Consider the following 12,649-nt stretch of genomic DNA (forward strand, 5'->3'; position numbering starts at 1 on the left):
AGTTCAGAGGAACTATGGCCTTTTTATGCCTGCTTAAAATCTTTATATTTAATTAATTAACAAATGCATTAGGGCAATAAATGTGTTAAATAATGAGCTGGTAGAAGTACTGTACTGGTATTTGGTGTTTCCAACACCAGATAAAACAACGTTTGCTTCAGGATGTTGATCAAAAACAGCGATGTCTAGAAAAATGCTTGAAGCTTATTTATCAGGGAATAATTTACTGTTTCACATGGAAATCTGTATTCACTTAGCATCCAGACATGCTCATGTGTGGATTGTTACCAAGGTCTCTAGTTCCTTGTGCTATTTACAGTCAGAATTGCTCTAATGGGGGAGGCTGTCATGCACATGAGGTAAGGATCTGTTGTTGAGCCGTGACATAACCTGTACTGAATAGCTGCCTCGGTGGTGCGTTGTGCTCAACTTGATAGCCAGTGCTAACAGGGACTGGGGAGGGGAATGTGGTGATGTGGTGTGTGGTAATGCACATAATTGAAATCGATCAAATGCTGACTGCTTAAGGTGTCATAACTCTGCTTTATGCTACCAAATTGTTTCATTTAGAATTGGAAAAATTAGTTCTGGGACAGTTCAGGTTCTTTTATGTTTTCCTCTCATCTGTTGTGATTTTTCTGATGGTATTAAAAGCTCTGTGATTCTTATATGTCATTCAATGAAGTCCATGGTTAGGATAGTAAAGGAGTTTTGAATATACAAGGAGTAAACTGCTTAGGTAGTAAAGTGCTTAGGGTGATGGAGGGAGAGAAGGGATTGACTGGGGTGGAAAAGAAGAAAAGACTGCCACCACTGCAACAGTAGGAAGTCATGAAGATCCTGTGTTGGAGGCTTTCCCTTGGATTATTTTTTCTTTCATTAACTATGCTACTAATGTTTTCTACTATTTTAAGATCTCCAATTGATCATTTTGTATGTTCTGCAAATATAAATCATAAGTACATTCATTTTGTACTTTTTTTTTTTAACGTCTTAAGAAAAAAGAAAGCAGAGTATAAAACCATTGCTTAATCTGCTGCTAACGTCCCTTCACCAGAGGAAGAAAATGTGCAGTGTCATGGTTGATAGGAATGCTTAGGATGAGTACCAGTTGTTTTGTATTCCATCCACCTTAGTTTTAATTTACTGGTTGTGAGAAGTCAGGAAGACTGAAAAACAAAGGTGGATATTACTTGAATACTAAAAATAGTGATGCTTGAGCATCCTCAGTAGTTTAATTAACAAACTTTAAATTGTCTGTCAATAAATGGGCATTCAGTCCATAGGGACCAAGCTAGAGTTACTCTGAAGTTTAAATAATACTAATGGATATTTTTTAAAAGTCCATACCCAGTGTGAAATATGTATCCACAAATATATATATACACATGTATACATAAATAGATGAAAATTTAGTGTGGACGTTGAGTCCTCAGTAGTACAGCTTTATACTCTTATCTTCTCCAAAGCAATTGGAGAATGATTGGCGATTTTAATGCCAGTGTTACAATTTACAAGGTGTAAAATAAACCACTGTTTTTCTAATCTCAGTTTAATCTCATTTTAGTTGTTTGCAGTTGTGTTTTAATTTATGTATACTTGACCTGTCATGTAGTAGTTTTAACAGTTTTAAATTGACAGAGGGCTTTTTTTGGGAAGAGGAGGCCAGAATTACAATACCTTAACGTTTAGATATTTATAAGAATATTACTGCCTGAGATAGAAGTCTAAGCTATGTAAACTGTTGAGAATAGTCATTTTAAGAGCCTAGAAACTGGTAACAAAATCATTCTCTCCTGCTTTTTTTCCCATGTAGATACACCCAGCATCACAGCTAAGCTAATTAATGAACAGAAGGAAGACAAAGAAAAAAAGAACTATGAAGAAAAAGAAAAAGTTAAAGCAGAAAATGGATTCCAGGACAATTACAGTGTTGTTGTTGCTTCTGGTATGTTTTTTAATTCCATCTTCTGAAAAAAAGAGAACCTTTCTGACATTGGAAGTGAAAGGAAAATCGTATCTACCAAATAATTCATTGAATTACTGATGCTTAGAAAAAAAAATACAGTGCCCAGTTCATCTAAGTGGCTGCTAAGCAGCAAAGATGAGTTCCTGGTAGTAGAACTGCTGCTTCTGCTGAATTTTATACCTGGGCAAATTTGTACCTAAATGTGGCTGTGGTATGTTGTGGATGCTGTGGCTAGTGTAGGCACATACCTGGAGTATAGATTATATGGGAAGATATTAATGTTTGTGTACTATTAATAGTGGTTGGGTATTAATTCCTCAGCCTTTCTGCAGTGTTTAGTGCATCAGAGTTTAACCACCTATTTCCACAATATGTTTTGGAAATACAAGAATTCATGTACTTTACATAACAACTGCGTTTAAAAACTGTCAGATGCATAAGTCATATAAGCACAAAGCCATGTTATTCCACTTGGAAACCACAAATAAAGGGTCTTCTTCTAAAGCTTTCACCTTGTAAAAAATCACTTGAAGGTCCTTCTGAAATCACTCATAAACCCTTCTTCAAAATTGCTATGGAGATTATAGATTGAACACAGTAGTCTTGCAGTGGTACAAGATTACAGTTCAGGTGATGGCTATAGAGGTAATTATTCTTTCAGTTTGAAGTTTTGGTGTGTTTGAGAGATTATTAAACTTCAAACTACCCTTTTCCTGTCCAGCTTTCTGCCCTCATTGAGCTTTCTTAATTTCATTTACACTTCGTGAAGCATGAAGAAGAGATGCTGATTTCATTTGACTTCTGGCACCAATATTTCTTAAGCTTTTCCTTCCAGGATTTTAGATGTAGATATAATTCTAAACTCAACTGTTGAATTAGGGAAGCAGTTTCATGGATCTTGTTATATATTTAGAACAATACAGCTGCTTGTTAATTACGGTATCTTTATTTGCAGAGATTCTTGCAGTAGGTGCCACTTAAACAGAATAAACGTGTTTTGATGAGATCTAAAACATTAAGAGATTTAAGTTAAGGGTTAAAACATAAATAAAGAATCTGGGAAGGAAAAAACAAACAAACAAAAAAAAAACATTTCAATATTGAAGATAAGGCATAGCATAACCAGCTGTCTTATCCCACTTTTATCTCTGATCATACTGCTTGATATAACCCATGGCCTGTTCAGAAAGAAACAGACTTCAGTTCTTCCTTTTTTTTTTGTTTGTATTTCTTCCGGTTAGGTAAACAGCTTAAATGTAAATTCATTTAATTTGCATTTGGTTTTACTGCTTGTTCATGGATCCTTTTCTTCTTTTGTTTATAGCTTTTTATGTTTCCTGTTTTGTACATTAGTCTCATCAAAAAGTCACACAGCCACTGTTTAACTTGTTCCCTATTGGCAAAATTATTAGAGAGCAGAGATGTTATTTGCTGCCTGATCTTCCTGAGACAAGCTGTTTTAGTGGACTGAGATTGAGTATTATAGCTGCTCCTACTGATCAGCTGAATCCAGAACGTATTACAACATTTCAGGTCATGATGATGTTAGTTTGCCAGCTGCTCTCGGCAGATTATAATGCAGTAGTTTTATGTGTCTTTGTATTTGGATCTGTTACCTTCTTTACTTGGTCTATTGCCTGTCTAGAAGGGTACACAATGCAAGTCCAGTTTTGATGTACCTTGAGTCAATTTGGCTGTCTCAAAATATGGCAGTCTTAAAAGCTCAGTAAGCTTTCATGGATCTATTCTGCCTTTTAGTTTTCACGCGTGCTTACTAAAAAAGTTTTGACCAAGGCAACTTTAAAAGCATGTTCAAAGATGCCATTCTTCACTTGTGTTACTGCCAGTAATACAATTGAAGTCACCTTGTAGGTGACAAGTCGTAGGTCAGACAAATGTTTCTTATTTATAGGCTGTATGCTGATATGTGTGTCAATGTAGAATTTTTTGCCTTAGGTTCTTTCAGTTGGAAAAGCAACCTAGAAAAGTTTTACCATAGGACCCATTGATAGATTATTTCTTAAACTCAGTTAAAGAACAGAATCAGGGTAGCTGTTGCCTTCTTCTTTGGATGATATGATCTAGTACAGTTACAGCTTGGTTTATGTTTGGAGCTTAAGAGGCCATGCAGCCTTACAACTGTAAAAACACTGGGATTAGATCCAAATATTTTTTATATATGAATGTTGTTTGGGTGTTTAATTTGTTGGTACTGAAAATTTTAACTTTTTTTGCTGGAATGGAAGGCATTGAGTGCATTGCAGCTTGGCTAGCTGAAGTTATGAAATACCATAACTTCAAGTTTTATTTTTTTTTTATCTCTGTACAAGGTTTGAAATCTCAGTCAAAAAGAGCTGTTTCATCCACCCCTCCACGTCCACCATCAAGACGAGGAAGAGTGATTGCAGATAAAGTGGGTACCTCTTCCTCAGGAGGAGAATCTTCCAGCAAGACTATTAGTGTTCCAGTTTTTCATCTATACCATAAACTTCTACCAGGTGACTTTAATAACTGTTTTTCGACTTCAAAAAATGGTCATTTTCAATGGTTGGTAGGTCATTAGAAAGTAGATATAAAGATGATGTACATCTTTATTTTATTTGGTCTCTTGTGGTGTGGAGTACTTCTGGGTTGGTAACAGGATGTGGAGCATGGTAACCATTAGCTTGAAACATTTATGTAACAGTTATAACTGTTAAGTATTAGTTCCTAAATAAAATCTTAAAAACATTTCTACTTAGGAGTAAGGAGGTTGTTGGTTTTTTGTCAACTGACATGCATTTTATTTGACCTGCAAGGCAATGTTAAACTGGCATTTGTGCCCTGTGATTTCATGTTCTCAGTGGGCAGCCAACTGGCATCCCATTCTGGAGGGCTGATTTGCCCCTACAGGAATATTCCTGAATTCCATAAATGCGTTTTCAAAAGCAGCATGTCTTAAGTAGTTAGTTGTGTTTTACGTATAGCAGATATGCAATCACATTTTATCAGTTATCTGGATAAAGCTGGTGGTACAGATGTGTTTGAGGGCATGTAGGAGAGAGGTTGGGGACTAGAATTCTTAACCTTAGATCAGTGATAAAGGACAGGAACATGCATAAAATACTTGAATATTGTGCAGAAGGGATTCTTATCTACTTCATGCTATAAAAACAAAGAAGCAGCTAATAGAATTAATAATTAGTAAACCTCTAATCAAAGTTGTTTAGCCCTCACTGCCCGTTTCAATATCTAGCTGGTAAAAGTTGACTGTCTACTAATGGTGCTGTAGACCATTCTGTATTAGTGTAATGGTCTCATTGTTCATATTTCTTGTGCAAGTGCCAATTGTCACACACATACACACAAAAAAAAAAAGGCAGAATCATTGATGGAAATGGCAGAAAACTTACTTCACTTAGATGATGTAGTAATATAAACTCTAGCAGAACAAAAACACTGCTAGTTTTCATTTCTTAAGGCACCATCCTCCGTTGAAGAAACAGATTGCTACTAAAGGCCTTCCTGGGATTTGTGCTCCTTGATCGAGTACAGTCAAGATGAAATGAGTGTGCTAAGTGTATTAACTGACCCAATTCTAAAACATTTCCCTTTACATATAAAGTTTAGTAATTATTAGGGAAAAAAAAAACTGTTCTCACTCAAGAATAGCTTGTAATTTTAATGAAGAACATGCACAGAGTGGCCAAAGTCCCCATTTCAGTAATCAATTTAGGCTGTAGTTGCATGTGTATTTCAAGTCTACAGGGCTGCTGAAAAAAGTATTCCTTGCACTGCCATTTGTTTTCTCTTGTTGAATTACTGTGTCTCGAGATTAGTGTAGTGACCTTAGAGCTTAGGGTTGGGACTGATAGGACTGAAAAAAGAACTATGTTTTTGTTTGGTTTCCACTTTCTTCCACTTCAGCCTTTTTACCTTGTGGTTGTATATTTTTATGCCACCATAATTCGAGGGGTGGAATTTAATTGTGGGGGGCAGGCAGTACCTGTTTAAAATGCACATCAAATTACAGCTTTAGCCATTTGTTAAATATACCAAGTGCTTGGGCTGTCAGCACAGAGCTGCTGAAGGTAATGTTGGCATAGTTCTCTGATTCTCTGTTCCAAACTGATGGGGCCCCTTTTCCCAAGAGAACAAATACTAAAAGTCAGGCCTTGATTTAGAGCCAGATAATTTTTACTCTACTTGGCATCTGTGGTACACGTAACAAACAGCACCTGGACATGTATGTTAAAATAACCCAGTCATAATTTTCAGCTCTGACTCAATGCCATTGTTGTTTAGGCCAGCCGTTACCAGCTGAAATGACACTTGCCCAGCTTCTGACTCTCCTGTATGACCGTAAACTCCCTCAAGGATACCGATCAATAGACTTGACAGTTAAGCTTGGTTCCAAAGTCATCTCAGATCCAAGCTTATCAAAAACAGACTCATTTAAACGTCTTCACACAGAAAAAGGTGAGGGTTTTTTTTTTCATTCTGGTTGTTCATTTGGTTTCATATGTTTTCGGTTTCTTTGTTTTTAAAATGCTTTTATTTTGAAAAAAATGGATTTAATTGTTTTGTTAAGGAACAGTTTTCTTTATTCTCTTGCATGTAGTTCCTGAGCTATTCACTATGAGGCAAGTACTAAACTTCATGATAAATAACAGATTTACTTCTTGTTTTCAGACTCTGTATGTAAGGTTCACCAGTATGGTTTTTCTGGCTTCTCTTTTCTTTCTTTGCTGTATTGTTGTATATGATGTGATTACATGATTGTGTAGATACCGTGCGTTTTATTTCCTGACATGTATGCCAGTTACCATTAGTAACTGTGCTAATAACCAGGACAGATTAAGTAATGCAAGATCTGTGTGAAACCGTATCAGTTATAGGATGAAGTTATTGTTGAGCATTTTGGTGGGAAAAAAATGAGCAATTTATGTAAGGTGGTCTTTTTCAGCTATAAACTCTTCACGAGATATTAACATACTCTTATCTCCTAGATGAAAGACGTTAAAAAAAAAAAAAAGTGTTGTCATACTTCTAATGTTAACAAAATTTGAAAGGTATAGGTAGAATTCTAATAAAACAAAATTCTAATAATTAACATTTAAACTTGTATAAATGATCCCCAATTCTGGCACTGGATTTGCAATTATTGCTAAAAAGCACTCTTTTTTTTTTTTTTTATATATATTCTTGTACTTACTCATTTCAGGTTCTTGACTCAGATTTTGCTGAAAAAGGAGATGCTACTTTTGAAGTACACTTTTAAGTGAAGAGGAAGAAACAAACACCGTGTTGATGATGATGTAATAATTTCTTTTATGCCTGTGTTTTTTGTAGAACATGCAGATTTACTGGGACCTTGCCCTGAAGATGAAGCAATCAGTCCTGGGGATGAGTGTATGGATGCAGTGCTAGATGAATCACTTCTTGAAACATGTCCCATTCAGTCTCCGCTGCAAGTTTTTGCAGGAATGGGTGGATTGGCCCTCATTGCAGAGAGACTCCCTATGCTTTATCCCGATGTAATTCAACAAGTGAGTGAAAAAATCAGCATAGAAAAACACGCTAACACTTTTTTTTGTTTGTTTAACGACAACATTTTCTCCGTATTTCTGTATGGTTCAGTTTGACATCTCAGTCATATGGGGAAGCTACTTTAAAATAGGCATGTGCATGGCTCCACAGCAGTGCAGCTATAAATGATGCTTCCCTGTACTTGTTAGTTTGCTTTAGTAGCCATGTCTCTGTGAAACAAAAGCAGGAATTCAGTGTTGCTTCTTGCTTTGCTTCTGTTAATTCCTAAAATATTTTGGAGGGTAGTATAGCACAGAGTTACTGATAAAGCCATACTTGCTTATCATTCAGTTGTTCATGTAAATGTTCTCGTGATTTTTTTGTGGTTAAGTGAAGTGCAGTTCTTGGTGTGGATTATATAGTTTTTAGTTTATGTATTATAATCATAAATAACCTTGCAATCTGAATTAACTTTATTGTAATAAATAGTATATAAATTGTATAGTAAATACATGCTAATTTACTTGTATATTTATGATTATAATTGTATAAGAGAACTTCTGTAGAGGTGCTGCTAGGCTTTTCAGAAGTGTCAACAGTATCATTAGTGTGGAATTACTCCTTTGGCTGCTCTCCTAGGTACAAAAGTAATTGTTATGAAATACGGAAACAATAAGCCACAAGTTGTTCAAATTCTAGTTGTCAGTATATTTGAAATTTTTTCCTAATAAGTAAGATGGTGAATATTTATTCCTTTTGAAACGGAGTTAATCATGAATGAAGGGTGCTGTTCAGTACCCTGACTGCAAAACTATAGCAGGAGTGGGAACACTGTCATGAGACCAGGTAATTATTATAAATCCTTTGTAAATAGCAATGCAATTCAGGAGGAGCATGCTAAATATTGATGGCAGGTAATGTGAGAGGACAGTTATTCCACAGGTCTTTCGGAGGTCACTTACTAAGCCTGTACAAGACCTAAAAGTTGAGGAAATGTGTTCACATAAGCAACTACTGTCATTTGAAATGCAGTGAAATAGCATGTAGTCTATATTGAAAAACACTGATTCCTGGAATTCTGCAACAGATGAAAATCAGCTTATAACTGGAAGAAATTTGAACCTTTTTTTTTCCTTCTTTCTCTGTTGTCCTGGAAAGTTATTTTCTTTTTTTTTTTTTTTTTTAAAAAAAAAACAACGAACAATAATGATGACAATTTGAATGTTTGGATTCACATATTGAATAAGAATTCTGTGATCTATAAAAACAAATTAAGTATGGTAATGCTAAATAGAAGATTCAGAGTTAAAACGAATGAGTTATCCAGACTCATTATTCTATGATTTTACTATCTTTAAATCACTGATACTTGCCATTCTGCAAATGCTATATTTTAAGATTTTCCCAATTATTCTCTTATTATGTGGATAATTGGAATCAATACAGATAGACATAATTTTGACTTCTAATTAGGAATTCAGCATTCTGAATAAATTCTGTGAGAGCTTTTCAGATAAATTTTTTCCACTTTAGATCATTTTGGTGATAAGTACCAACATTTGAAATATGATTGCATCAGTTGATCTGAGTATCATGAAAGCCTGGAGCTGCTGTGATGTTTACTCATGAGAGGGACCTGAGTGTATCCATTGGTTTTATGTGGCAATGTTTTGGTAGCCAAAGTGCGTGGCTGTTTGCTGGGGAACTGTACAAATGTTATCCTCTGTAAACTCTGATACCCATTGTAATGCCTGGCTGCTTAATCACCCGTGCAGTGTTAGTTCATAAAACAGAACTACAGACTAGTGCATTAGAGCATAATTGTAATAAAACCCAGCAAATCAATCAAAAGCCTGAAAGGAACACACGAGTTCCTACAAAGCTGCTAAGAGATCCAAATTTCTCCTTAGTTGGTAAAGCAGTTAGGATGAGTTGTTCTTCTTTTAGAATATATAATTAAAAATTAACCATTCCTTGTTTACATTTTTAGGTGTCCAAAATAAACGGTCCATTTCTTATTTAACAGACTGATATATAAGATAATCTTCTGTATCATTATCTGGTGTAGTTTGTCTCCTATGCATCTAGGTTTTAAACATGTTTCAACTGAGGATTTTAGGTCGACAAAATATAGTTGCTTGTGTATGTAGATGGGACTCACTAGAACTGTTTTGAAAGCGCAACAAGTTTTCAAAACCTTATTAACCATTCAGCCTGGTCCCTCTCTCTGTAAACTGTAGTGTATTTAATGTGATTTTTAATGGTGTCCTTTATTAAGATTTCAAGATCCTAATTTTAATATTTTTTGTATAGGTGATTAACTGAACAAATACCAATTTTTGTTGTTGTTGTTCTTTAAGGTGAGCACTCCAGTAGTTACATCAACCACACAGGAAAAGCAGAAGGACAGCGATCAGTTTGAATGGGTTACCATTGAACAATCAGGGGAACTGGTGTATGAAGCACCAGAAACAATTGCTGCAGAACCTCCACCGATCAAGTCAACAGTTCAGACTATGTCTCCCATACCCGCTCATTCTTTGGCTGCCTTTGGTTTATTCCTTCGTCTCCCGGGCTATGCTGAGGTGCTACTAAAAGAACGGAAACATGCTCAGTGTCTGTTGAGATTGGTGTTGGGAGTTACAGATGATGGTGAAGGAAGTATGTGCTGCAATTACTATTATTCTTTTTTTTTTGGTAGGCCACAGCTAGATCGTTTTACTTAATATTATTTATATTGTAATACTTTTAGCAGGAAGTTAGAATTGGTTTGTGCAATTTGTAAAGAACTGTGTTGTTAGCATCTTTGATAATCACTTCTATCTAAATACAACGTTCTTTCTGGTGAAGTTTTGTTGCAGTCATCAGTATTCATATATTCACATCTAGATGTCAGAGTAATTGTAAAATAACTGCTGATCAGACTTACAGGTGATACTGTCAAGATGCCAGTGCACTCAGACAGAACATCTAAGTAGCAGGACATGCTCAATTAATTGAGTGAATTAATTGAGTGAATGTGTATTTCTGCAACCAAATGCAGAGTAACATGCATCGGAGCATAGCTACAGCAAATGTAGAGTAAACTGTTTGGAACTGCTTTGCAAAAGGAGATCTAGATTATTTGCTGAGCAGGAACTCTGCTGTAATGGTGTGAGTTCAGAAGGATAAAGGGAATGCTCTTGGATGAATGAACAGATGAGCAGAGACAAGGTTATTTTTGTAGTAAGTCTTTGGAACCTGGAATAATGCATATAGTTCTAAGATATGTATTTCTTAGGGTTTTGAAAAACTAAAGTGTTTGCAAAAGATGCTTTAGTGCTTTCAGACTTCTCCTTTCATTAAGATTTTAAAAACAATGCTGTTTTTCCATACAGCAATCAACTGGAGTTAATCTCCACTCAGCAAAAGAGTCTTTTTTACTGTCCTTTCTGTTCATCTTTTTATTTCTCCTGTATTTTGGTACAGGACGATAGACAGGAATAAACTGCATAACAAACATACAGCCTTGTTGCTTACTCCCACCTCATTTGAATAGTAAATAGCTAATTGACTGTGCACATTCACTCAGACTACGATGTCTGTGAGTGATTTACTTTTGCAAAAAAATATTTGTACGTATTTTATAAACATACAAAGAGGCTTACACAAACCCTTACTTTTTAGGTTGCTTTTCTTTCTTCTTGTGTGCTTCCACTGTTGCCATTGGAATTCATTTCCAGAACATCATTTTTGTGATTGGTGTGGCCTGTCTTTAATTTTCAGGCTAAAATTACTCATATGCAGTTTGTGCCCAGTTACCATTATGCCAGCATTGTTCTTCATTGTAAATAGCTATTCCTTCTTTGATGCATTTGTTGACAGGAATTGTATTCTTTCTTAGACTTTGGTTTTGCTGGACTAAATAGTCAATTTCTCCATTTGCTAAGCCAAAAGTGTGAATTCAGCTCTTTATCAAATGTGGAATAAATTGTAAACAGTTGTCCACATTAATTCTTTGTATAAAGTATTATCATTTTCCTTTTCTGTTAGAAATGCATTTTTTCATACACCTAGAATCTTTTCTTTCTCGTGCAATGCAAAGAATACAAATTAATACAAATACAAATTCTGCACTTAAAAATTAATGGTTTATAGGTTAAATATTGATTCAGTCATCTGTGAAGGTAAATCATTGGGCAGATATTTAGGTAATTTTTTTGTCATTTGGCTACACCTTCAGTTGTAGAAGACTGTAAGATCAGTGTTTTTTCCAGAGTTACTCAGTTTTATTTATGAAGATACAAGTCAAAAGACGTCTTGCTTTCTTGTTTTCTTTACAAAGAGTATCAAATGGACACAAATTAACTGTTGTGTTAAGGCTGAGAGAGAAAATAATATAAATATTATATTTATAAATATAATATATATATAATATATATAAATTTATATAAATTTATATAAATATAATATAAATAAATCTATACATTTATATAAATTATATATTCATATATAAAAATATGAAGCAAACTTCTGAACAGAGTTGGCTATTTGGAAGTACTTTCAGTGTTTAGATATCTTCATTTACATACACACTGTAGAGGGAATGTGAAATGCATTATTAAACACAGAAAAGATTGAGACACCTTCCTAAATGCATGTGTGTGTTGCATTAGTAGGTCACTCCATTGTTCATAACTTGGCTTCTAAAAGAAGTAGCTTTTGCTCATAATACATAAGGGTTACATTTTTTAAATAGTTCTACTACAAAATCCAAACATGCATCTCATTTAATTAAAATTATGTCAGTATTTCATGATGCATTTGATTTGAGTCATATCACACTTGGATTGTGCCAGTGGTTTCATTCACAATTTGGTCACATGAATTTAAAAAAAAGTAAATTCCTACATCACGAGAAACTATGTCTCCTTGTCAGCTGAACTGCTGTTTGTTGACCATATGCATTCCTTAGCTTGCTATAGTTGCAAGTCAAAGGAAAAAAATAGTCTGAGCCACATTTTTTCTCTTCATTCAGATATACAACCTGCAGTGTAGTTAAATAGAAAAGAATATTGTGATTATTAACAAATTTTGTTTTTCTCCCTGGAAATGGTGAATCAAATTTTGTAACTTGTTTTTAATCAATTCCATAAAGGAAAATAAACATTCTTTCCTCTATACTCTTCTCCT

At 34.8% G+C, this 12,649-nt stretch overlaps 1 protein-coding gene across 8 annotated transcripts in view; it reads left to right on the plus strand.

The window, feature by feature from the left end:
* The window catches only part of BIRC6 (baculoviral IAP repeat containing 6), a 173,593-nt gene that overhangs the window by 105,513 nt on the left and 55,431 nt on the right, over nt 1–12,649 (plus strand). For all 8 annotated transcript variants that reach the window (XM_027453918.3, XM_027453921.3, XM_027453924.3 and 5 more), the window contains 5 exons: nt 1,817–1,948; nt 4,300–4,467; nt 6,254–6,427; nt 7,301–7,497; nt 9,838–10,138. In XM_027453918.3, the coding sequence (XP_027309719.1) occupies nt 1,817–1,948; nt 4,300–4,467; nt 6,254–6,427; nt 7,301–7,497; nt 9,838–10,138 (972 nt within the window). The remainder of the gene's footprint in view (nt 1–1,816; nt 1,949–4,299; nt 4,468–6,253; nt 6,428–7,300; nt 7,498–9,837; nt 10,139–12,649) is intronic.

Source organism: Anas platyrhynchos, chromosome 3, assembly GCF_047663525.1.
Source record: "Anas platyrhynchos isolate ZD024472 breed Pekin duck chromosome 3, IASCAAS_PekinDuck_T2T, whole genome shotgun sequence".
In the NCBI taxonomy this organism is placed as follows: domain Eukaryota; kingdom Metazoa; phylum Chordata; class Aves; order Anseriformes; family Anatidae; genus Anas; species Anas platyrhynchos.